Source organism: Cetorhinus maximus, chromosome 23 (genome assembly GCF_964194155.1).
Source record: "Cetorhinus maximus chromosome 23, sCetMax3.hap1.1, whole genome shotgun sequence".
Taxonomy (NCBI): Eukaryota; Metazoa; Chordata; class Chondrichthyes; order Lamniformes; family Cetorhinidae; genus Cetorhinus; species Cetorhinus maximus.
In genome coordinates, this window is record NC_135901.1 from 37680254 (window position 1) to 37707440 (window position 27187).

The 27187-nt window shown below is 44.8% G+C and overlaps 3 protein-coding genes across 3 annotated transcripts in view; 2 read left to right on the plus strand and 1 right to left on the minus strand.

Moving 5' to 3' along the window:
* Nucleotides 1–27187, minus strand: part of LOC144697489 (uncharacterized) — a 61234-nt gene that overhangs the window by 29105 nt on the left and 4942 nt on the right. The gene's annotated exons all lie outside the window — the stretch shown is intronic.
* LOC144697536 (uncharacterized) lies at nucleotides 5300–5881 on the plus strand. Its single transcript, XM_078569576.1, has one exon. It carries the CDS (start codon nucleotides 5357–5359, stop codon nucleotides 5879–5881), a length of 525 nt encoding a protein of 174 aa, XP_078425702.1. The 5' UTR covers nucleotides 5300–5356.
* The window catches only part of LOC144697983 (uncharacterized), a gene marked incomplete at its 5' end in the record, with an annotated part of 268587 nt that continues 262439 nt past the window's right edge, over nucleotides 21040–27187 (plus strand). Inside the window, 1 exon segment of the mRNA XM_078569934.1 lies at nucleotides 21040–22158. Coding sequence (XP_078426060.1) covers nucleotides 21040–22158 — 1119 coding nt within the window.

Below are 27187 nucleotides of genomic sequence, written 5' to 3' on the forward strand. Positions count from 1 at the left end.
AAGGTGAGGGGCTCAAGGTTTAGGGGGGATGTGAGGAAAAACGTTTTTACCCAGAGGGTGGTGACAGTTTGGAATGTGCTGCCGGGGAGGGTGGTGGAGGCGGGTTGCCTCACATCCTTTAAAAAGTACCTGGATGAGCACTTGGCACATCATAACATTCAAGGCTATGGACCAAGTGTTCGTAAATGGGATTAGGGAGGTCAGGTGTTTCTCATGTGTCAGTGCAGACTTGATGGGCCGAAGGGCCTCTTCTGCACTGTGTGATTCTGTGATTCCACCCTTGGAATTCTCAGTGTGAACAGGGTGGTATGTGTTTGGAGACAGGATGTCCCAGTTCTCCACCCTGGGATTCTCAGTGTGAACAGGGTGGGATGTGTTTGGAGACAGGATGTCCCAGTTCTCCACCCTGGGATTCTCAGTGTGAACAGGGTAGAATGTGTTTGGAGACAGGATGTCCCAGTTCCCCACCCTGGGATTCTCAGTGTGAACAGGGTGGGATGTGTTTGGAGACAGGATGTCCAAGTTCTCCACCCTGGGATTCTCAGTGTGAACAGGGTGGGATGTGTTTGGAGACAGGATGTCCCAGTTACCCACCCTGGGATTCTCCATGTGAACAAAGTGAGATCTATTTGGAGACAGGATGACCCAGTTCTCCACCTTGGGAATCTCATTATGAACAGGTTGGGATGTATTTGGAGACAGGATGTCCCAGATTTCCACCTTTAATGGGGAGATATACAGGATCAATTTCTACCTTACTGAGTGAGAAATGTCATTGTCCTGGACACCCCCTGTCCCTCAGTATCTGTATCCGGGGGACAGGCTGATGGGTTTACTCTGTATCTAATCCATGCTGCGTTTTACTGGAGAGTGTTTGATTCTGACAATGAGATGATGACGATGAGATAAACCCATCAGCTTCCCCCCTGGACACAGATCCTGAAGGACAAGGAGTGTCTATAATATTTTTGACCATGTCCTTGATCCAGTTTTGAACTCCTTGCTCACATCTCCTCTCATCCTGCTTAGTTCTAATGAAAAGACCCCCAGTTTCTCCAGTCTTTCCTCATGGGAAAGAGAAGTTGGAACTAAGTTAGAAACTCACAGCAGACAGGTCACCATTAGAAAACATTTCATTCCACAGTCAATTGTTTTCACCTGTAATACACTGTCTGCAAGTTTAAAAACAAAATACTGCAGATGCTGGAAATCTGAAACAAGTCACTCAATTCTCAGACCATAACTGACCTCATTCCTTCTGGAGGAGAATCCTGTCATCATAGAACTGAATTTGGATTTGTTCAGCCTGAGCATGGGCCTCACTCACATCCTTGCATATTGTCTTCAAATCAGAAACACCCCTGGTTCCTGATGGTGCTCTGCTCCTTATTCAGGCTGCTGGTAGATTCTCTCTCTGCTTCTACAAGCTGCTGAGGACACAGACTGAGCCCCCAGACTGACATTTACTGCAGAAATATGGTGAACTTTCCCCTCTCAATCCATTTCCATTATCACTTGATACACATGGCCTGTCTTTAGAAATAAATGGAAATTATTTATCTTTAAATTTAAACCATTTCTTTGATCCGATAAGTATATGGATACTTTGAAACCATCTCTTGGTTACCAGTGGCCTTCAACTTTCTCTGATCTGGGGGAAATTATTAATAATATAAACCCTCACAGACAGTCCGTCTCCTCAAGAGACAGTTACCGAGACCTCCATTGTTTAACTTTTAACACCTCCTATTATGGCTTCACGGACATAATATGGGACCTCACTTTGATCTGAAATTACCCCAGAACTGTCTACCTTCCCTTCAGGCCAGGTGCTCTTTCATTTATCCTCCATTTAAAAATTACAATTTCCAAACCAAAAATAAGCTTATGCACATTTGTAACATAAGTCAGTCATTTTTATCAAAAAACAGCAGAGATCCTGGTGCTGAACCCTGGGAACTGCACTGTAAATCTCACTTCTTTCCAAAGGAAATGCCATTCACCCTCACTCTCTGATTGCTATCACTTACATATCTTTGTATCCATGCTACTGCTGATGTTTTGATCAGATGGGCGTCAAGTTCACGAACAGACTTAATAAATGGTACTTGATCCAATGTCTGCAAACACAGCACAAACTGCAATGGCCTCAACCCCCTTCCCTGTTAAACTTGTCAAAAAACTCCATCAGGTTATTTAACAAGTCCTGAGACTTCTTTCCCTCAGCATTTTATCAGAAGCTTATTAAAAAACAAATGAGGTTTGGAACACAAATCAGTGTCCCTTGGGTAGTAGGAACGGCCCATTTCACATTCCATTTACACACTTACCTACCTTCACCTATTTGGATCAGGGTCACATTGAGAGGGACATACAACACTTTGGTCATTCTTGTCTCTCTTCACTGGCAGGAAAATCTCTGTGTGAGTTAATCCCTGAGATGCGGATAAAATCTGTCCTGGCCGCTCTGTTCCAGGGTTCAGATCTCCTAGACATGAAACAGAAGATTCCTTTACAGCTGTGTTTTGAGTCAAGAAGAACAACGGTGAATGCTGGAAAAGTGTTGTCAAATCAGAAACAAAAGTACCTGGAAAAGCTCAGCAGGTCTGACAGCATCTGCGGAGAGGAAACAGTTAACGTTTCGAGTCCGAATGACTCTTCATCAGAACTAAGGAAAAATGGAAAAGAGGTGAAATATAAGCTGGTTTGGGGGGTCAGTGGGGGGGGGACCAAAGGTAGAGCTGGGTAAAGAGCCAGTGATAGGTGGAGATAACCAAAAGATGACATAGACAAAAGGACAAAGAGGTGTTGATGGTGGTGATATTAGCTAAGAAATGTGCTAATGATGACATTAAGGGTAGAAAGCAGGACGAGCAAGGTACAGATAGCCCTAGTGGGGGTGGGGTGGGAGGAAGGGATCGAAATAGGCTAAAAGGTAGAGATAAAACAATGGGTGGAAATATATTTAAAAATAATGGAAATAGGTGGGAAAACAAAAACCTATATAAATTATTGGAAAAGCGGGGATCGGAAAGGGGTTGGGGATGGAGGAGAGAGTTCATGATCTAAAGTTGTTGAACTCAATATTCAGTCCGGAAGGCTGTAAAGTGCCTAGTTGGAAGATGAGGTGCTGTTCCTCCAGTTTGCGTTGAGCTTCACTGCAACATTGCAGCAGGCCAAGGACGGACATGTGGGCATGAGAGCAGGGTGGTGTGTTGAAATGGCAAGCGACAGGGAGGTCTGGGTCATGCTTGCAGACAGACAATAGGTGTTCCGCAAAGCGGTCACCCAGTCTGCGTTTGGTCTCTCCAATGTAGAGGAAACCGCATTGGGAGCAGCAAATGCAGTAAACTAAATTGAGGGAAGTGCAAGTGAAATGCAGCTTCACTTGAAAGGAATGTTTAGGCCCTTGGACGGGGAGGAGGGGGGAAATAAAGGGGCAAGTGTTGCACCTTCTGCGGTTGCATGGGAAGGTGCTGTGGGAGGGGGTTGAGTTGTAAGGGGTGATGGAGGAGTGGACCAGGGTGTCCCGGAGGGAACAATCCCTGCGGAATGCCGCCCTGGGGGTGAAGGGAAGTTGTGTTTGGTGGTGGCATCATGCTGGAGTTGGTGGAAATGGTGGAGGATGATCCTTTGAATGCGGAGGCTGGTGGGGTGATAAGTGAGGACAAGGGGGACACTATCATGGTTCTGGGAGGGAGACGAAGGTGTGAGGGCGGATGCGCAGGAGATGGGCCGGATACAGTTGAGGGCCCTGTCAACCACCGTTGGTTCAAAACCTCGGTTAAGGAAGAAGGAAGACATGTCAGAGGAACTGTTTTTGAAAGTGGCATCATATAACAGATGCGACAGAGGCGAAGGAACTGAGAGAATGGGATGGAGTCCTTACAGGAAGTGGGGTGTGAGGAGCTGTAGTCAAGGTAGCTGTGGGAGTCGGTAGGCTTGTAATGAATATTGGTGGACAGTCTATCACCAGAAATTGAGAGAGAGATCAAGGAAGTGTCAGAGATGAACAATGTGAAAATGATGGAGGGGTGGAAATTGGCAGCAAAATTAATCAATTTTTCCAGGTCCAGATGAGAGCATGAAGCAGCACCGAAGCACTCATCGATGTACTGGAGAAAGAGTTGTGGGAGGGGGCCTGAGTAGGACTGGAACAAGAAATGTTCCACATACCCCATAAAGAGACAGGCATAACTGGGGCCTATGCGGGTACCCATAGCCACACCCTTTATTTGGAGGAATTGAGAGGAGTTTAAGGAGAAATTGTTCAGTGAGAGAACGAGTTCAGCCAGACGGAGGAGAGTAGTGGTGGATGGGGATTGTTCGGGCCTCTGTTCGAGAAAGAAGCGGAGAGCCCTCAGACCATCCTGGAGGGGGATGGAGATGTAGAGGGATTGGACGCCCATGGTGAAGAGGAGGCGGTTAGGGCCAGGGAACTGGAAATTGTTGATATTATGTAGGGTGTCAGAGGGATCGCGGATGTAGGTGGGAAAAGTCTGGACAAGGGGAGAGAGAATGGAGTCAAGATAGCAAAAAATGAGTTCCGTGGGGCAGGAACAGGCTGACACGATCAGTCTGCTGGGACACTCCTGTTTGTGGGTTTTGGGTAGGAGGTAAAAGCGGGCCGTCCAAGGTTGGGAGACCAAGAGGTTGGAAGCTGTGGAAGGAAGATCTCCAAAGGAGATGAGGTCAGTGACAGTCCTAGAAACAATGGCTTGATGTTCAGTGGTGGGTTCACGGTCCAGGGGGAGATAGGAGGAAGTGTCTGCGAGTTGACGCTCAGCCTCTGCAAGGTAGAGATCAGTGCACCAGACAACAACAGCACCACCCTTGTCAGCAGGTTTGGTGACAATGTCAGGGTTGGACCTGAGAGAACGGAGTCCCACCTGTTTCCCCCCCTGCCACCCCCTGAAACCAGCATATATTTCACCTCATTCTATATTTCCTTAATTTTGATGAAGAGTCATTCGGACTCGAAATGTTAACTGTATTCCTCTCTGCAGATGCTGTCAGACCTGCTGAGTTTTTCCAGGCATTTTTGTTTAGGATTTCCAGCATCCGCAGTTTTTTTGCTTTTGTCAAATCAGACATTGGTGTAAAACTGTGATCTGTTCCTGACTGAAGGTGAAACGGCAGGTTTAAGTTTCCAGTCTGAAAATAACTGTATTAAGTATTCTGTGAATTAATATTTCTGAATGAAAGAAAGATTTAATGTGTGTGTGTGTGACAGTCCTCTGTCTATCTTTTAAGGCAGTTGTTAACTCTGACAAAGCCTAATGCCTGAAATGTTAAGGTTTGAGCAGCGGATGATTTGCAGTCGGGAAACTCAGACCAAACATCATGTCAGGATCTGATGGAGTCACCCAGCTTAAAGTATCCTGAATATCATTGGATTTTGAACATGGAAGGACAAAGCACCGTTCACACTGTGGAGAAACTGTGGAAACGTAGGGATTGTGGGAAAGGATTCAATTACCTGTCTGCACTGGAAACTCATCGAAGTAGCCACACTGGGGAGAGACCATTCACCTGCTCCGAGTGTGGGAAGGGATTCACTACCTCATCCCATCTGCTGATACACCAGCGAGTTCACACTGACAAGAGACCTTTTAAATGCCCAGACTGTGGGAAGTGTTATAAACGTTCAGGGAATCTGATATCCCATCAACGTGTTCACACTGATGAGAGACCGTTCAGGTGCTCTCATTATGGGACTGGGTTCAGGTGGTCATCTCACCTCACTGACCACCAGCGAGTTCACAGTGGGGAGAGGCCGTTCACCTGCTCTGAGTGTGGGAAGGGATTCACTCAGTTATCCCTCCTGCTGAGACACCAGCACGTTCACAGTGGGGAGAGACCGTTCACCTGCCCCGAGTGAGGGAAGGGATTCACTGATTCATCCAGCCTCCTGAGACACCAGCAAGTTCACATTGACGAGAGGCCTTTCAAATGCCCAGACTGCGGGAAGTGTTTTAAAAGTTCCAGGAACCTGATGTACCATCAACGTGTTCACACTGACGAGAGACCGTTCAGATGCTCTCACTGTGGGACTGGGTTCAGGCAATCATCTCATCTCACTGGACACTGGCGACTTCACACTGAGGAGAGGCCATTCATCTGTTCTGAGTGTGGGAAGGGTTTCACTACCTCATCCACCCTGCTGATACACCAGCGAGTTCACACAGACAAGAGACCTTTTAAATGCCCAGACTGTGGGAAGTGCTATATAAGTTCGGGAATCTGATGCTCCATCAACGTGTTCACACTGACGAGAGACCGTTCAGGTGCTCTCAGTGTGGGACTGGGTTCAGGTGGTCATCTCATCTCACTGACCACCAGCGAGTTCACACTGTGGAGAGACCGTTCACCAGCTCCGAGTGTGGGAAGGGATTCACTCGGTCAGTCATCCCACCTGCTGAGACATCAGCGAGTTCACAAGTAACTACAGTGATTGGGTTTTGCTGTTAATCACATCCAGGACTGAACCATGTTCATTGAGGTCTCTTTCTGCTGATGTCAGTAAACTCTAGGTCAGTTAGAGGGGTTTATTTTCTGGATAAAAGTCAAATAAATCAGCTTTATGTGAAAGACTGTGTGTCGTCTTTTTCATGTCTCTAATACAAGTTAGTTCCTTTTGAAGGGGTCTCCCTCTCCCCGTCTCCTCCAACCTCACCTCCAACAACAAGTGTGAGGAGCTCATGGAGCCTCTTTATCACTAAGATTGAGACAATTTGATCAGCTGCTTCCCTCCCTTCCATTAGCCCACCGGGACAATCTGTCCCTATAATTTCCTCTTGTCTGAGCCCGGAACTCACATTTTTCTCTAGTTTCTCTCCCATTTCCCCTCACATCCTCTCAGTGTTCAGCTTGTCCAAAGAAAAAAAAAATACTGATCGCCCAACTTCACCATGTCAGCCAATATTGTTAACGGTTCTCTCTCTGTTCTGATACTGTCCCTCTTCACATTGAGGACACCCTCCATCATGTGTGGCACTACCACCGTGCTAAATGGGATAGATTTCCAACACATGTAGCAATTCAAGACTGGGCAATGATGAGGTGATGTGGGCCATCAGCTGCAGCAGAATTGTACCCATCCGCAATCTGTAACCTCATCACTCGGCATTCCTCCACTCTGCCTTTGCCACCGAGCCAGGGGATCAACCCTGGTTCAACGAAGAGTGCAGGAGAGTATGCCAGGAGCAGCACCAGTCATGTCTAAAAATGAGGTGTCAACCTGGTGAAACTGCAACACAAGATTACGGTCCCTGCAAGTTTGAAACAAGTTACTAGTTTCTTGCAAACTGTGTGTATGAGAGCAGGGAGGATAAGCGAACTGACCTTGGCACCATGATACAGGGAGACATTCAATTGGGGAATGTGAAATAGGAAGTTAGTGGTGGTAGGGGACAGTATAATTAGGGGGGTAGATCCTGTTCACTGCAGCTGTGAGCAGGAGTGCCAAAGGTTGTGTTGCCTGCCCGGTGCCAGGGTTAAGGACATCTCATGGTTGGAGAGGAACTTGGAGTGGGAGAGGAGGGATCCAGTTGTCGTCATCCACGTTGGTACCAACGACATTGATAGGACTAGAAAGGAGGTTCTGCTGAAAGAATTTGAACAGTTAGGAGCTAAATTAAAAAGCAGAACCTCCAAGGTAATAATTTCGGTAATACTATCTGAGCCACAGGCAAACTGGCAAAGAGTAAATAAAGGCAAGGGGTTAAATGCATAGCTCAAAGATTGGTGTGGGAGGAATGGGTTTCAGTTCATGGGGCACTGGCACCAGAACTGGGGTAGAAGGGAGCTCTTCCGGTGGGGCAGGCTCACTTGAACCATGCTGGGACCAGTGTCCTGGTGAATTTAATAACTAGGTCTGTAGAGAGGGCTTTAAATTCGATGGTGGGGGGTGGGGTAGTGCGGAGGGTTCTGGAGAGGGCGTACATAGGCTAACAAAGCAAAAGGATATGGCAGCATTGCAGGGCAGCTTTTGAGGCATTGATACCAGAGTCTGACAGGAAGGGACAGAGTGTACAAACAGAAAAAAACAGCAGCAAGTACAGTCATGAGGGAAAAATGGTAAAAATGCAAAATTAATGGCTCTTAAATGCACATAGTATTCGGAACCAAATAAATGAATTAACGGCACAAATAGAGGTTAATGGGTATGATCTTGTAACAATTATGGAGATGTGGTTACAAAGAGATAAAAGCTGGGAACTAAATATTCATGGGTATGTGACTTTTCAAAAGGACAGGCAGGAAGGAAAGGATGGTGTGTTAGCTTTGTCAGTATGAGGTGGAATAAATACAATAGCAAGGAATGAGCTTGGATTGGAAGATGCAGAATCCATATGGGTGGAGGTGAGAAATAACAAGGGGAAGAAGACACTGATGGGAGTAGTTTATAGGCCCCCTAACAGTAGCTACACTGTAGGACAGAGAATAAATCAGGAGATAATGAGGGCATGAAAAAAAGGCAATATATTAATCATGGGTGACTTTAATCTTCATGTAGATTGGGACAATCAAATTGGCAGAGGTAGCTACGAGCAAGAATTTATAGCATGAAATCGGGGCAGTTTTCTAGAATGATACGTTGGATCCAACCAGCAGTCTGGCTATTTTGGATCTGGTAATGTGTAATGAGACAGGCTTAATAAATGATCTCAGAGTAAAAGATCCCCTAGGAAACAGTGACCATAACATGGTAGAATTTGACATTCAGTTTGAGAGTGAGAAACTTGGGTTGGAAACAACTATGCTAAATTTAAATAAGGGTAGTTACAAAGGAATGAGGGCACATTTGGCTGGAGTGGACTGGAAAAGGAGCTTAGCATAAAAGACGGTTCATGAACAATGGCAGGCGTTTAAGAAAATAGTTCATGACTCTCTGCTAAGATATATCCCAGTGAGAAAGAAGGATTGTAGGAAGGGACTAAACCAACCATGGTTAACCAAGGAAGTTAAGGGTAGTACCAAATTGAAAACAAATTACAATGTGGCAAAGATTAGTGGTAATCCAGAGGAATGGGAAATTTTTAATCTGTGGAATTCTTTACCACAGAGGGCTGTAGAAGCTGATTTAGAAAAAAAGGTTTGGCTCTATGCACTAACTCATAATCATCAGCTATCTCTGCTGCTTGACTTACATTTTGAACCCTTTGTTCCTCCACATGGGTTCCCGCTAATAAAGAAATTGAATCATTAAATTCTTCCAAAAGAGTCACATCTGGAAGAGCTGCATATGTTGTCTCTATTTTTAATGCCTGTATCCACTGGTCAAAATTACTTTGTTTTACTCTCTCAAACACAATATCAGTTTGCCTGGGCTATTTTCTCATATAACTAAATTTCTGCCTATATGCTTCAGGAACCAACTCAAATGCGCTCAAATAGCCTTTTTGACCATATCATAATTCACTGATACTCCTTCAGACACCAAAACATATACCTCATGCACTCTACCCACCAACTTAGGCTGTAGCGATAATGTCCAGTACTCCTGTGGCCATTTCATTTGTCTAGCTATCTTCTCAAATGAAATAAGGAATGCTTCAATATCTTTTTCTTCAAACTTTGGGAGAGCTTGTACAAATATAAACATGTCCCTATTGGGTTCTACTCTGGAGATAAGTCCTTCCTCACCCCCTGGCATTTTTTTTTCCAACAATATCATAGACATTAATAGCTTTATGACAACAGTGCCAATTATCCACAGTAACACTCTCCTTCCAGTCTTGTGTCCATTGTTCAGCCTTGAAACTGTTCATATTTTCACATTGGATTTCAATTTGAAGAAAGCAGAGCTGTCATAAGCTTATATTCTTCACTAGATGTAATGTAACCCTTTATTTTGGAAGAATAAAACTGATAGAGAATGATTGACATCTGAAGATTTGATTCACTGACACGCTAGCAAGGCTACCTTGTAAATTAAGTCTGTATCACTCTCTGTAGGCAATTGGTTGGCGTGTTTGCTTGTTCATTGAATGGTTGGTGGTTCGTGACCATCTTGGAGTGAAGTGTTTACTGTTTTCTCACCATCAGCATTCATTGTCACACAGTTCTGGGTTGTCATTGGGGACTTGAGCTGCAAGATAATATCCCCAGAACGGTGCCAGATCTACTATTACCCTGTGAGTTCCCACACAAACAGTTTTCTAAAATTATTTTCTTCTTTCAAATATAATAAGAAATGATTTGGGCCTACTATGTACCGATATCTAACCCATTGGAAATCTATGAAATTATTAGATCCAAACAAACACATAAATTATTCTCCCTTCCTCAGCTTCACAGTGAGTGAGACAGGGAAAAGCAGCAAAGCAGCAATATTCCGGCCCCGCACTCTCCAATCACCCGCTGCCAGCAGAAAGCGGCGACTGCAGCTTCAATCAGCGGGTCACTGCCCATCCCTGGGATGCAAGATACTCCAACCCGGACCAAACCTCCCAATACACCAAGCACAGGCTCAGGAACACACAGGTAGATTATATCCCGGTCACTAAACCTCCGAGCAGCATTTACAGAATACCAGAGTGAGTGAGTCACAAATAAAAGTCACACCAACTCTCCCAATCTTTTTACTGTAAAATTCCTTCATTTTATTGAAAATCTGACTGTTGTGAATCTGAAAATGAGCACCATGGGATTTGTGTTAGCGAGTGACTTGTTTTCCATTGTTTTTCCGTCAGGTTTGCAATTCAATTTGTGTTGGATGTTGAAGTGAATCTGATTTCAAAATGAGGACATTAAATCCAGGAATTAATTCTGAGGAAAACGGATCACAATGTTTGGAAGGAGGTGCAGCTGAGAAGCGGAAGCTGTGAATGAAGTTATTGATGATTGAATGGACAGCATTAGGTACTTGTTTAACATCGTGGCTGTGTGGTTAATTAGATGGTTTTAAAATTCATTGGGGTTTAATCAGGTAAGTTCAAGTCTTACCGACTGTGATTTACATTATTGCTGATTTCAACCAGGTGTCTACAGAACTATGGGTCAATGGAAGAAAAGACAAACAAAAATCTGTATTTGCTCCGAAGAAAAGTCGTATGCACTCGAGATGTTAGCTCCGTTTCTTTCTCCACAGGTGCTACAAGACTTGTTGAGTGTTTCCAGCATTTTCTGTTTCTATTTCATATTTCCAGAATTCGCAGTATTTAGCTTTTATCCAAAAATTCTCGTGAGTTTTGTCTCAGAGAATGAAGGGTCCTCGGGATCGGGTGGGAAATTGGTGTTGAGGTTGGAGATCCGCCATAATCTTATTAAGTGACGAAGGAGGCTTGTGGGGCCTTTTATCTACATTCTTGCAGTGCACCTGCTGAACAATATAAGCTTATGATAGCTCTGCTTTCTTCACATTGTGAAAATATGAACAATTTCAAAGCTGGACAACGTATACAAGACAGGAAGGAGAGTGTGAGTGTGGATAATCGGCACTGTGCACATTCCTGTAATCTGTGGCTCAGTTCATAGCACCCTCGCCTTTGAATCAGAGGGTTGTGGGTTCATGTCCCACTCCCGGAAAACCAAGAACTGTGATTGTACTCGAAAGAAGTTGCAATCTGTGACTGTTGGTAACTCGAAAGAGTTTCCTGTAATCAGTACCTGGGAGAATCAGGAAGATGAGATCCTGGTGTCTCTTTACCCTGTTGTCTGCAAACCTATCGCCTTGTGTCTTACATTCCCATGAACTGACAGTGTCTGTATCAAGCAGCTAATTGGCCTGAGAGCTGGAGGCGAGGCGGGGACAGAGGCAGAAAGAGATGCGACATGAAAGTGCTTTGAATTTGATGTGTGTCAGTGGTGAATGTCTGCCTTGTAAGTTCCACGGAATAAGGGGTTTTTTTTGTTTGAAAGCAGCAAGATTTTAAATGACTACAGCACTGAGCATGGGGCGCGAATTCACGACCCTGAAATTCAGCATTTCATGGTCTATCGACTGAGCTAACTGGGAATGCGAGAACAAAACCCCCATATCCCAACACATATGGAGACAAACATTGTTTTCCACCTGGAGCCTCAGCTTGTTCTGAATTTCAAAGCGTAGAAGGTAATCGACCTACAAAAGCCCCAAGGTTGCAAAGCATTCCTCTCATTCATCAATAACATCATTCACACCTTCCACTTCTTAGCTGCACCTCCTTCCAAACATTCCAAACTCTCTCCTGCATCGTTCATCCTGATATTTTTTCTCTGCAACATTTTAACGTGAAGCTGCACAGTTAATGTGAATAAAGTTTGTGATGGTAAAAATGTGTTCACTCCTCGGGGAACTGAACCACATTGACACACAGAGGGGAACACACACAGACATATACACTGAGAGTGACAGAGTACAATGGTTTGTTTTTAAGGAGAGACAAACACCCAGAAAGCAAACATAACACTAAGTTTTATTCCAGTTCCAACTGCAGGTTTCGTGAATATTTTCGGGAATGAACAGAAATAGGAAAACTCCCGAGTGTTTGGATGAGTTTTATTCATTTTAACCGATATTTAACGCTGTAGACACAGAGTTAAAACCAGGACTAATGAGAAGCGGGAAACCCCAATGGATTTGGGCTCCATCACCTAAACCAATCGGCCACGGCAACTGGTCCTGTCCATAGGTTAATGTCGATGGTAAAAAATCATAAATGTCCGCAGCAGAGGAGGATGATATTCGGCCCATCGTGTCCATGCTGGCTGATGGCAAAGGAATTCAGCTAATTTGATAATCCTGCCTTTTCTCCACTGCAATTTATATTTATATTGTCTCTCCACATTCTTCCTGTTAAAATTAAGCATAGCAGGCATCTTTTTTGACAGCGAGCTGGCACTTTTTGCATCATTCACGTTTGTAGTTGTATGTTCAGTGAATGTAATATCTCACAGTCATATTACATTTCCTCTTCACCATTTCACAAAATAAACATTCAGCAAAGTGAGAAAATCTTTCTGCTGGCAGTGGGTGATTGGAGAGTGCGGGGCCAGAATATTGCTGCTTTTCTGCTTTTCCCTGTCTCACTCACTGTGGAGCTGAGGGAGAGAGAATAATTGATGGGTTTGTTTGAATCCAATAACTTCACAGGTTTCTAATGAGTTAGATGTAATGACATAGTGGCTCATTGTTTTTTTATTATGTTTGAAATGAACATTCATAACAAAAACATTGTTGTGGGAACTCACTGGGTAAGGGTAAAGTTTGCAACATTTGTGGGATCTCTTTTGGCAGCTCAAGTAGCCTGACAGCCCGGAACTGAGTAACAATGAAGGCAGATGGGGAGAAAACAGTGAAAGGTTCGCCCCTGGGTGGTCTCAAACCACCAACCTTTCGATTAACAGCCAAACACGCTGACCAATTCTGCCACAGAGACTCACACAAGCTTCACCTGAAAGGCATCCTAAACCAGGGTATCAGTGAGTTAAAGCTTCAGATTGCTGCTGCCGGAATGACCATTGGTCTCTTTCAGTTTTACTCTTCCAAAATAAAGGTTGGGACATTCATTGTGGATACATGGAAACAGTCTGATCCCACCCACTGCAGACACATCCATGTCACCGGGAACCAGCTCTCTTACAACTCCTTCGAGCCTTTCGCTGTCTTGACTGTTACCAAGTATTCTGGTTGTCCCAAAGTCAATATTAGTTTGAATTCCTGATGTTCCGTAACGAGAATCCTCTCAATGACTCAGATCAGTTAATTTCACTGATGACATCAGAGTCAATGTTCCAGCGTCTTAAAGAAGGGAAAGGTTCCTTGAATGTCTCTGGTCAGTCCGACAGTTCACCCTTCATTCTCCCCTGATTCTGGTTCCCAAAGAGTTTCTGAAGATTCGCAAAGCTGGGGACTGGGTTTTCTGTTTTGGTTCCCAGTCCATTTTCCCAACTGCCAACTGACAATATTTTCCAAATATTGAGAAGAGGACAGCAAAGTGGCCTTGAGACCACAATCAGATCGGCCATGATCTTACTGAGTGGCAGAGCAGGTTCAAAGGGCTGAATGGCCTCCTCCTGATCGTCATTCCTCTCTTCCTGTGACACAGCCCGAATCAACTCCTGACTTCAGCAAACTGCCTTCGGAATTAATTACCAGTTAAATTAAATAAAAACCATTCAACCATTTCCGTGTTTCTTATTTCCGTTCATCTGCAAACATTCACTAAATTTGGAGTCTGAAATGGAACAATAATTGGCCAAGTTGGTGACATCCTTGTTCCCTGTGTGTTTGTCTCTCCTTCGGCCTCTGTCACTCTCGGTGTATATCTCTGTGTGTGTCAATGTGCTTCAGTTCCCCAAGAGGCTGAACATATTTTCACCATCACAAACTTGATTCACATTAGTTGTGCAGTTTCATATTAAAATGCAACCGAGAAAAATATCAAGATGAAAGATGGAAGAGGAGTTTGCAATGTTTGGAAGGAGGTGCAGCTAAGAAGTGGAAGATGCGAATAATGTTATTGATGATTGAGAGGAAATGCATTGCAATCATGGGGCTTTTGGAGGTCGATTACCTTCCACACTTTGAAATTTAGAACAAGCTGAGGCTTAAGGTCGAAAACAACAGTGATCTCCATGTATGTTGGGGTGTGGAATACTTCACTCTTCTTACATGCCTGGCTAGTTCAGTCGACGGCATCTGAGACTCTTAATGTCCAGGTCTGTTGGGTTCGCGACCTATGCTTGGTGAAATTCCCTTTTTAAACTTAACTACTTTCAAGGGTGAACCCCAGCTCTCCATTCCTGCGGCAGTAACACCACTCAAACTGATTATTTCTCCACCCCGCTTTGCTAATATCACAGCCGCTGGTTTCTGAGTGAAAACTGCTCTCTGCTCCACTGGAAGCTAGAGTATTTAATTCTGAGCATTTGGTGCTTTCACCACTGCAGCCTAGGTTTAATTCCCATACAGGGGAAACCTTTCCCTTCCCGCTATGTGAACTGACACAATGAACAGGAATTCCTTATTCAATGAAACCAGGTCTGGCAGCGCCTGTGGAATAAGAAACAGGGTTAATCTTCCAGCTGGATGATCTTTCATCGGAGCTGGAAAAGTCAGAGATGTAACAGGTGGAAGACAAGTCCAGAGGCGGAGGGAGGGGAGTGAAAGGACAAAAGGGAAGGTCTGTGATAGGTTACAAGGCATAAGAGAGAAACTGACTAAAGGGATGATGGTGCAAAATGTGGGTATATATACAGTACCATAAAATCAGAGCCAAAAACAACATATAGAGACCATTCAGCTGTGTCAGAGGAACATAGGCCATTCAGCCCTTTGACCCTGCTCCACCATTCAATCAGATCAAGGCTGATCTGGTTGTGGTCTCAACTCCACTTTCCTGTCTGTCTGTCCGTCCCCCAATGCCCTCATAGCCCCCCCCCCCCCCCCCCCCCCCACCCATTAACCCTTGACTCCCTTGTCTATCAAAAATCTGTCCAAATCAGCCTTGAATAAATTCAATGACCCAGCCTCCACTTGTTTCTGGGGAAAATTCCTCAGGCTAACGACCCTCTGAAAAAACAAAAAAAAATCTCCTCATCTCCGTCCGAAAAGGGAGACCTCTTACTCTCCTGGAACTAACTCACCTGGTCCCACTCCCCCACCTTTTCCCTGGACATTCTGCAGCTTTTGGTCTAATTCCCCTTTGAATTCCACTACTGAATCTGCCATCCCCACACTCTCTATCTAACCCAGCCACCAGATCCATCCCTCCCAGGTCGCTATGTGGAAATGCATGGTTACCCTGCACTGAAGAACAGGTCCCAGGCATACTCAGCTACTTGACAACAGAACAACATGAAGTGATTATTGTGGAAAATTGAATGAGACATTTTAAATCATCAAGACGTTGACACACACACTCCATAGAGAAACTGACTTTCAAACTATCAGGATGGAATTAAACACGCTGGTACCGATCAGAAGGAGTAAAATTAAAGTGAAGGGGGCAATAGAATCTGGATTTAGAAAATATCCACAAGGTGAATGCAGGTGAACAGAGAGCTGGAGAATCTTTAAAGTTTGTGCATGAACTTTTGTTTGAACCAGGTGTATTTACGACATGTCAATAATTTAGATTGTGAGAGATGATCAGCAGGTGGGGAGGATGAATCTCAGTCGATAGTTATCATATTTAGTGGACAAAGTTTTCACATTTATTCTTGATGGCAGCTCAAGGGTTTTTGTTGCTGATTCTGATAACTCTAGTAGCTTTAGTATGTTATCCACGGTTTGCCATCAAAAAATTAGGAAAACAAGCTCACAGCTGAGAAACAGTGAGGTTAGCCAAAAATCAGTTGTGAGAAGTCAATAAGAATATTCCCTTCTCAAGGTGGGGAGATCTGTAAGAAATCACTGTCACCTTATAAAATCTTCAGAAATGTATTGAATATTATAGGAATGGCTCTCGTCCCCCTCCCCCCTCTCCCCTATCCCCTCTCTCTCTCTCTCTCAGGAACAAAGATTACTGGCTTGACAAACATAGGACAACACATCCCAATGTTACGTCAGGGATGGGCTCGGGAGTTAGGGAACGGAATTTGTACTGGTGAGTGAAGACAATGGTTTTGATTTTCTCAATTCTTAAAAGGAGCAAATTTCTACTCATCCAGTACTGGATGCAGGATTAGCAATTTGATAATTTAGTACCAGTGGAGGAATGGAGAGGGCTGGTGGTGAGGTAGAGCTGGGCATTGTCAGTGCACATGTGAAAACTAACACGGTGCTTTTGGATGATGTCACCTAGTGGCAGCATGTAGATGAGAAATAGAAGGGATCAGGGATAGATTCTTTTTTTAGGGTGGATGATGATGGTGGATTTAAAGATGAGAGGGACAGTACCAGAAGAGAGAGGAAAAAACATGAACAATATCAGCCAACATGGAGAAGTTAAATGGTCAGCAGTTCAGTGGGAATAGGGTCACTGGAGCAGAAGGCGAGTCTCATGGACAAGGTGAGCATTGAGAGGCTATGAAGGGAAATAGGAAACTGGAGAAAGATCTGAATTCAGAGCTCGGACATGGGGGATCTTTAGAGACAGTTGACCCAGTGGGTTAGTGGAAGGGAGGGAAGCAGCTGATCGGATTGTCTCAATCTTAGTGACAAAGAAGCTCCATGAGCTCCTTATGCTTGCTGTTGGAGGTGAGAATGGAACAGACAGGGGAGAGGGAGAGCATTTCAAAAGGAACTGACTTCTGTAGAGAAATGAAAAAGACTCAACACAGTGTTTTACTCAAAGCTGATTTATTTGATCTTTATACAGAATTTTAACCCCTATAACTGGGCTGGAGTTTATCAGCAGAAACAGACCGTTGAACATGGTTCAGTCCCAAATGTGATTAACAGCTAAATCCAATCACTGTAGTCACTTGTCAACTTGAGTTAATGTTTCGAGTCCATGTGACTTTTCTGAAGACGAGTCCATCCGGACTTGAAACGTTAACTTTGTTTCTCTGTTCACAGATGCTGCCAGACCTGCTGAATCTTTCTGCACTGTGTTTTTATTTCGGATTTCCAGCATCTGCAGTATTTTCCCTTTATACTTGTGAACTGGTTGGTGTCTTTACAGTGTGGATGAACAGCCAAATGACTTGCCACACTTGGAACATGAGAACAGCCTTTCCCCACTGTGAATTCACTGGTGTACAGTGAGGTCAGATGATTGCCTGAACCCAGACCCACAATAAGAGCACCTTAATGGTCATTTGTCAGTGTGAACACGTTGATGCGACATCAGTTCTCTGAAATATTTCTAGCACTTGCTGTAATCTGGGCATTTAAAAGGCCTGATCAGTGTGAACTCGCTGGTGTGTCTGCAGATGGGACAATTGAGTGAATCTCTTTCAACAGTTGGAGCAGGCGAATGGTCTCTCCCCAGTGTGACTGCACTTGTTGAATATGGTCCCTTGACTGCCTGAACCCAGTCCCACAGTAAGAACATCTGAATGGTCTCCGGTCAGTGTGGGCACTTTGGTGGGACATCAGTTCCCCACACCTTTTAAAGCACTTCTCACACTCTGGGCATTAAAAAAGTCTCTCGTCAGTGTGAATGCGCTGGGAGCTCAGCAGGTGGAAAGATGTCCTGAACCTCTTACTACACTGTGAGCAGATGAACAGCCTCTCCCCAGTGTGAATTCACTGTTTCAGCAGGTCAGTCCAGGATAGAAATTGAGGTGAGACAAACGTTTCTCTGGGTTTGAGTTTGCTGTGTGTAAATCCTCCCCTTCTAACCCCCTGTAAAAGGACTCGGTGTAAACTGGGCTCCGGGAGTTTCTAATCCGGGTTTGGAGTCCTACACCGGGTGTTTGTGAATCCTCCCAGTCCACCCTCCGGCTCCATTCCCCTCCTGCACTCGGCCTTTCTCACACGCTGGACTTTCAACTCGACAGTTTTCATCCCGGTCCCCCTGCGCATGCTCCACACTCACCCGCCTCCTCCCCTTCATTCACTCCGATTGGCTGGAGGACTGGCCGCTCCCGCACCGACCGTCAGCCCCGCCCCCCCTTCCTATTGGCCCAGAGCTGCTGTCAGTCATTGTGAGCTGGAGCATGCGCAGTCTGTGGAGGCAGATAGGGTGACAGCTGGAGCGAACGGATTTAAAATGCGGATTTTCGAAAGAACGAGTGCGTATCCAGAGCCGAAAACAAACCCACAAACAGAGATAGGGCTGGCGGGTGAGTTGGGAAGCTTCATAAACTCACGGTGTCGGCCCCAAACCCTCAATAAGGAGACTTCGGTCCCGCGTTTTCTCGGCGCTGCGGGAGAAAGGCCCGAATTAACGGCCGCCATCTTTATAGGGTCAATGTTGTGATGGGCGCATGCGCGGCCGCCATCTTTATAGCGGCAAGTGCAGCAATGCGCATGCGCCCAACATCCCAAGAAAGGGATAAAAGCAAAAAACTGCGGATGCTGGAAATCCAAAACAAAAACAGAAACAGAAATACCTGGAAAAACTCAGCAGGTCTGGCAGCATCGGCGGAGGAGAGCACAGTTGACGTTTCGAGTCCTCATGACCCTTCAACAGAGTTCTGTTGAAGGGTCATGAGGACTCGAAACGTCAACTGTGCTCTTCTCTGCCGATGCTGCCAGACCTGCTGAGTTTTTCCAGGTGTTTCTGTTTCTGTATCCCAAGAAAGGGGCGAGGTGCTACAGGGCGCATGCGCATTTTGCATAAGGTGACAACAGGTCCTGAGGGAGATATTCATCAAATGTGCTTTCACCGGGACTTTTAGATCAGCAACAATAGAATTGTAAACCCACAGTCACTCATTTGTACAGAATTTAAGTATTGCTTAAAAAAGAGACATGCTGTTGAAGGTTTTCCTGTTGCACTCATCCGGACAGATGCAAGAAAACCAAATTTCAAAGCGAACAACAATTTATCCTGCACGAGGAAAGGGTGATAACTGGTTTGGCCAGTCAGCTCTGATTGGTTAAGGCGTTGCCATGGAGAACACAGCAGGGAGCTATCATCTCCTGTGCTTTTGTTTAATTCAACCAAAGGCCCCAACCTGGACATGTTCCTTCTGTCTGCAGAGGACAGGTCCTGTGTATGAATATGTGTAGCTTCTAGCAAAGATAAATGAGACATATTACGAGGCTGACTGACTGAAATTTGGTATTCTTGCGTCTTTCCTGATGTGTACACAATTTAGAAGTTTTGACAGAATGTCTATTTTTTAATCATTACTCAAGTGTCTTAAAGGGGAAAAGTGTGGTAGACAGATGGAGAGATTTTCAGAGCTTGGAGTCGAGGGAATTGAAGGCACGGTCACTAATGGTGGAGCGATTAAAATAGGAAATATACAAGACCAGAATTAGAGCAGTGCAGATACCTCAGAGGGTTGTGGGGCTCGAGGAGATGACAGAGATAGGGAGGGGCGAGGCCAGGGAGGGATTTGAAAACAAGGATGAGAATTTAAAAGTCAAGTTGTTACTTGACCGGGAGCCAAGGCAGGTCAGGAAGCAGAGGTTGTTAGGGCAATGGGCCTCACTGCCAGTGAAGACACCGACATCAATGGTGCCAAGTTTACGGAGCATTGAATGTGGGAGACCAGCCAGGCATGTGTTGGAATAGTCAAGTCTGGAGGTAACAATAGCAGGGATGAGGGTTTCAGTAGCAGATGCACTGAGACAGGGGGAGGTCGGGTGATGTTATGGAGGTGGAAACGGGCGGTCTTAGTGATGGCAAAGATATGAGGTCAGGAGCTTATCCCGAGATCAAGTGTAACACCGAGTTTGTGAACAGACTAGTTTAATCTCAGACTGTTCCCAGGGAGAGGGATGGAGTTGGTATCTGGGAAATAGAGATTGGAGCAGGAACTGAAAACAGTGTCTTCAGTCTTCTCAGTGTTTAATTGGAGTTAATTAGTCATCAGGAAGAGAAGCAGGAATTGGAATTAACTATGAGACTAATCCCAGGTTTAACTTAGAGAGGGAGAGAAAAAAGGAAGGAAACCCTGGGAGGTTTGGAGAAACCATCTTCACGATCATTCATGAAATCTCCACAATGTGAGTTTTCGACACAAGGTTAACGTCTGCTATTCTGTATGGTCAGTCAGCGGGTTTCAGATTAGTGATTTGTCACGAGTAATGACTGAAGTGAATGATCAAACATATTGTCACCTCTAGTTGTACAAATTTGTTAAAAAGATACTGAAAGAGTTGTCCAAAACTGTCACTGGATTTCAGCACAGGGAGGAGAGAGAGTGTGTGGGACAGGGATTTGAGGCTTTGGGGGAACAAGAGAGGAAAAAATGTTCCATAGGAACTTGAATTGTTTGTTCTGAGTTTCTATCCTGTTCTTAAAATAATGACTTTTGTAATTCCTTTCACAGAGAATTAGAAGGGGAGGATTTACTGACAGGAAACTCAAACCAAACATTACATCAAGATCTGACAGAGTCATTCGATTCACGAGGACCTGAGTATCATCGGCCTTTGAATGTGTAAGGAGAAATTTTGACTGTTCTGTCTGTGGGAAAAGATTTCAAACATCAGCGACTGGAAAAGCACCGAGACACACACACACCTGAGTGAGAGTGTTCCAGTGAACTGACTTTGGTAAGAGCTTTAGCCTGAAAAAACAAATCACAGCATTCACAGTGGGGAGAAACTGTACATGTTCTCTGTGTGGACGAGGCTTCAGCTGGTCATCCAACCTGGAGAGACACAGGCACACATGCACCACGGAGAAACCGTGGAAATGTGGGGACTGTGGGAAAGAATTCGATTACCCATCCCAACTGGAAATTCATCGACGCAGTCACACTGGGGAGAGACCATTTACTTGCTCTGAGTGTGGGAAGGGATTCATTCAGTCAGCCTACCTGTTGAGACATCAGCGGGTTCACACTGGGGAGAGGCCATTCACCTGCTCTGTATGTGGGAAAGGATTCACTGGGTTCTCTGACCTGCTGAAGCACCAACGAATTCACACTGAGGAGAGGCCGTTCAGCTGTACTTCCTGTGGAAAGAGATTCAGGACTTCATTCAATCTCAGTGTGCACCAGCGAATTCACACTGGAGAAAGGCCATTCACCTGCTCTGAATGTGGGAAGGGATTCACTCAGTTGTCTCACCTATTGACACACCAGCAAGTTCAGACTGGAGAGAGACCATTCACCTGCTCCGAGTGTGGGAAGGGATTCACTCAATCAGCCTACCTGCTGAGACACCAGCGACATCACACTGGGGAGAGGTCATTCACCTGCCCTGTATGTGGAAAAGGATTCACTGGGTCCTCTGAGCTGCTGAAGCACCAGCGAATTCACACTGAGAGGCCATTCAGCTGTACTTCCTGTGGAAAGAGTTTCAGGTCTTCATCCAACCTCAAAGTACACCAGCGAGTTCATACTGGCGAAAGGCCATTTACTTGCTCGGAGTGTGGGAAGGGATTCATTCAGTCAGCCTACCTGTTGAGACATCAGCGGGTTCACACTGGAGAGAGGCCGTTCACTTGCCCTGAATGTGGGAAAAGATTCACTGGGTCTTCTGACCTCCTGAAGCACCAGCTAATTCACACTGGAGAGAGACCATTCACCTGCTCTGACTGTGGGAAGAAATTCACTCAGTTATCTCACCTACTGACACACCAGCGAATTCACACTGGGGAGAGGCCATTCACCTGCTCCGAGTGTGGGAAGGGATTCACTCAGTCATCCCACCTACAGGCACACCGGCGAGTTCACAAGCGACCGCAGGGGTTGGATTCTGCTGTGATTGCTGCTGTTAATCACATCCAGGACTGAACCATATTCATTCTGACAGTTGGGGTTTGTTTCTGCTGATGTTAATAATCCCTGTTACTGGTCTGGAGTTTAATATTCTGGATCTATACCTGATTGTGTTCTCGGGGCTGCAGTGTCCCTTTAAGAACCGTTGTCTCTGATCTTTCTCCATAATTCAGGAACTCTCATCAGAAATTAGTTTACAACAAGATTCTGAACTTGTACTTCAATCTTAAATTGATCTTTGGTACGAATCCTTCAATTCATTTTAATGAGAGGTTCCACTGAGTAACATCTCCAATTAGAAAGTGCTGATTAATCCTTGCTGACAATTCTTACTGACTTGTACATTACTCACAGCGACACCTCCATTATCCACCAGAAAGAAGGGGAATGGGAATTGGTGGAGAATCGAGAGTTCCCAAATGTTACCCCTCCCGCGTGGTACAGAAATCCCCTCGGCACGGGAATGGAGACAAGTTCAATCCAAGTAACGGACTGTAAGAAATCACTGTCTAATAACCCTGTAAAATCTTCAGAAATTTATGGAATATTATAAGAATACCTCACTCTCTCTGTCATGAAGATTGTTTCCATAGCAGCTTGCTGGCTGACAAACACAGGGCAGGCCTGTTATCTCTGCCAAGGACATGTCTCTAGAACAAGCCCTGAAACAAGACATTTCTAACCCTGATACAATTGGATCTCATGACCCATATGTAAACCAACTGTCTCTGTAAAGGTTAAAACAGGCTCTCGAGAGCACAGAGATATTGACGTGATCCACACTGGCTTCAGCCCAACACCCACACTCTGGCTCACACCAGTTAACCGTTCAGAGGAGACTGTCACCACCAGCTACAGAGACCAGCACTCACTCTGCATCATCCGTCCATTTGTCCTCTGGGACCGGTAAACCGTTCTCACCTGTCACGGGTCGTGTGTTTTCCTGTCTATTTAGCTTGTGCATCATATTTAAACTGTTGCTTCTCAATAAACTACTTTAAAATCTCTTCTGAGCTCGATCCTCTTTTCGATTAATCTGTGACTCCTGAACCTAAATCTTACAAGTGGTGTTAGGAGTGGGATCACAGTGCTCGAGATCATAGGCTTGAGAAGCAACACATTTACTGAAACGTGAATGTTAGAAGTTCCTAAGTGAAGCCAGGAGTGTACAATGGTGTTGACACATGACAGGGAGCGACTGACAGAGAAAACAAGCGGGCCGGGGGTGAGAGATATCCTGGGGATTGGAGAAGAGTGTGACCGAGATTACAAGTATATCCTCGATAGGATTTCTAAAGAGGGTCAGAAAGGACATATTAAATTGAAGAAAGTCCAGAATCAGTTAGAAAATATCCACAAGGTGGATGCAGGTGAACAGAGAGCTGGAGAATCTTTCAAGTCCGTTCATGAACCTTTTTTTGAACCAGATGTATTTACAACGTGTCAATCATTCAGAGTTGTGTGGGATGATTGCCAGGTGGGGAGGATGAATCTAAGTCGATAGTTATCACATTTTAGTGGAAAAGTTTTGACATTTATTCTTGGTGGCAGCTCAAGGGTTTGTGTTGCTGATTCTGATCATTCTAGTAGCTTTAGTATGTTATCTACAGTTTGTCATCAAGAAATTAGGAAAACAAGCTCAGAGCTTAGAAATAGTGAGGTTAGTCAGAAATCAGTTGTGAGAAGGATATTATTCCCTTCTCAGGGGGTGGGGGGAGATCACCGTCTAATAACCTGATAAAATCTTCAGAAATGTATTGAATATTATTGCAATTAATGTCTCTCTCCCCCTCCCTCCCTCGCTCTCTGTCTGGCTCTCTCATGAAGAAAGCTTCCTGGGTTGAGAAACACAGGACAGGGAGGCCTGTTTCTCTGCCAAGGACATGTCTCTGGCACAGACCCTGAAACAAGACAAGCTTGATAGGATGGGGGGATCTCATGACCCATACATAAACCAACTGTCTGAGTAAAAGGTAAACAGGATGTCCCAGCAAGTGATGAGCCACAAAATGACCTCATGGGCTTCTGATGGAAATAGGAGGGGTGACCTTGAATAGCTGTCCCTTGTTAATTGAATGAGTGATTGCCATGTCCCCGAGAAACAAGGTATATAAATGGCTTTTGAGGGGAAAAAAATACATCAGACAGTAAAGACATTCTTGAAGTGATCCATCCTTCCGCAGATACTCCTCTTCACTGGAATTATGAAGAGACAAGTTTGTAGGTTTGGCCTAATGTACAATGAATGATGACAGTTTAATAGTGGAAAGCTGCACTAAAGCCCCTGTACCAACAAAGGGAGTGTGTGTTGTCAAGATAGCCAAGTCCTCTCTGCAAACATGTGAACCCCACATGTCAAGGTCGATCAGTCCAAATCACTTTGGAAAGTTACTTGTGGATCTGCTTCCACCAGTCATTCAGACAATGTGTTCCAGATCATCAGAACTCACTGAGTAAAATAATCTCTCCTCATCTCCATCCTGGATTCTTTGCCAATTATTTTAAAGCTGTTTTCTGTGGTTACCGACCATCCTGCCAATGAAAACAATTTCTCCCTGTGTAGATGAAAATTCCTCAATAATGTCCACATCTCTATTAAATCACTCCTTAATCTTCCCGGCTCTAAAGAGAACAATCCCAGCTTCTCCAGTCTCTCCACAGAACTGAAACCTCTTATCCCTGATACTATTCTGGGAAATTTTCCTCACACCCTCTCCAAGGCCTTGACATATTTCCTAAAGTGTGGTGCTCAGAATTGAACACAATATTTCAGCTGAGGATTAAGCAGTGATTTATAAAGATTCAGGATAACTGCCTTGCTTTTGTACTCCATGTCTCCATGAATAAGCCGAGGACCCCATTAGCTTTTTATTAAACAGCGTGATCAGTTTGCCCTGTCACATTCAAAGATTTGTGTTCAGACACTACCAGGTCACTCTATTGCTGCATTCTGTTTAAAATTGTACCATTTAGTTTATTCTGCCTCTCCTCATTCTTCCTCCCAAAATACATCATTGACTGTGAATCACTTTGGGATGTTCTGGAGTCTGAAAGTTGATAAATGAACACAGGAAATTCCTTTCTCTTCTGCAGCTGATTTAAAGTTGGAGATTTTGTTCCAAAGATTAAATTAGGATTGATATTCAAAGTTAACTATTTAACTGCAGCAATAATTTCAGCTGGGAGTCAGTGAATTAAGAGGAAAAATCCCAGACAGTGGTTCTTCAAGGTATTCTGCAGGCCCGACAGCTCAATCAGCTCCACTCTCAGCTCAGGAGAGCTCAACAACTCCACATCCTGTCCACAGGGGAGTTCTCCTGTTGCAGTGGGACCAACATTCGTGTTTTAACTAACACCAAAAAAAACTAGGTTAATCAGTTCGTCTGATTGTTGGTTGTGGAATCTTACTGTGCACAAACTGGCTTTCGTGAAACAGCAACAACTTGTATTTATAAAACACGTTTAATGTAATAAAATGTTCCAAAGTTCTTCAGAGGAGTTTCATAAAGAAAAATCTGACAGCGAGTCACGTGGGGAGATTATTAGAGTAAATGGACAGAACCTGGATTGGAAAGGCAGATTTTAAAAAACATCTTTAATCAGGAGAGAGAGGTAGAGAGGTTTAAGGAGGAGATTTAAGAGCATCATAGGTAGGCACGGCCACCAATGGTGGAGTAATTAAAAGCAGGGATGTTCCAGAGGCCAGGATGAGAAGAGTGTAAATATCTCAGAGGATTGTGTAACTGGAGGTTACAGAGATAGGGAGTGACGAGACCATGGAGGGATTCGAAACAGAATTCCGAATTTTAAAATGGAGGCACTGGTGGACCAGGAGCCAATGTAGATCAGTGAGCACAGGGCTGCTGGGTGAAGGGGACTTGATGTGAGAAAGTACACGGTCAGCAGAGTTTTGGATGATCTCATGTTTGTGGGTACAGAGTGAATGTGAGGGGCTGGCTAGGAATGTGTTGGAATCATCAGGTCTAAAGGTAACACGGACATGGATGAGAGTTTGAGCAGCAGATGAGCTGGGAGTGGGGTGGAGACAGGCCACGTTATGGAGATTGAAATATCTGGTATTAGTGATGGTGTGGACATGTGGTCAGAAACTCACCTTGGGAGCAAATATGACATCAAGATTGTGAACAGTGTGGTTCAGCCGCAGACAGTTCCCAGGGAGAGGGATGGACTCGGTAGTTAGGGAACGGAATTTGTAGTGGTGATTGAAGACAATGGCTCTGATCTTCCCAATTTTTAATTGAGGAAATTTCTGCTTATCCAGTACTGGATGTGGGATAAGCAGTTTGATAATTTAGTAACAGTGGAGGAATGGCGAGGGATGGTGGTGAGGTAGAGCTGGGTGTTGTCAGTGTACATGTGAAAACTAACATGGTGCTTTTGGATGATGTCACCGAGTGGCAGCATGTAGATGGGAAATAGGAGGGGCCAAGGATAGATCCTTGGGGGACACCAAGTACAAGGACTTTGGAGAGGAAAGTGAAGTTGGAGATGGGGTAGTTTCAAAAGACAATGGGAGATCAGAGCTTGTTTTTTAGGATGGGTGATGACGGTGGATTTAGAGGTGAGAGAGACAGTAACAGAAGAGAGAGAGAGAACCCTGAACAATATCAGCTAACATGGAGAAGTTGGATGGTCAGCAATTTAGTGAGAATAGGGCTGATAGAGCAGAAGGTGGGTCTCATGGACAAGATGAGCATTGAGAGGGCACGAGGGGAGATGGGAGAGAAACTGGAGAAAGATGTGGGTTCAGGGCTTGGACAAGGGGGTTCTTTAGAGACAGTTTGTCCCGTTGGGCTATTGGAAGGGAGGGAAGCAACAGAGGCAGCTGATCAGATTGTCTCAATCTTAGTGACACAGAAGCTCCATGAGCTCCTCACACTTGCTGTTTGAGGTGGGGTTGGAGGAGACAGGGGAGAGGGAGAAGCCTTCAAAAGGAACTAGCTTG

What these genes read in the sequence shown, in the direction of transcription:
- LOC144697536 (XM_078569576.1), top strand. Translation starts at nt 5,357, where the DNA reads ATGGAGTCACCCAGCTTAAAGTATCCTGAATATCATTGGATTTTGAAC.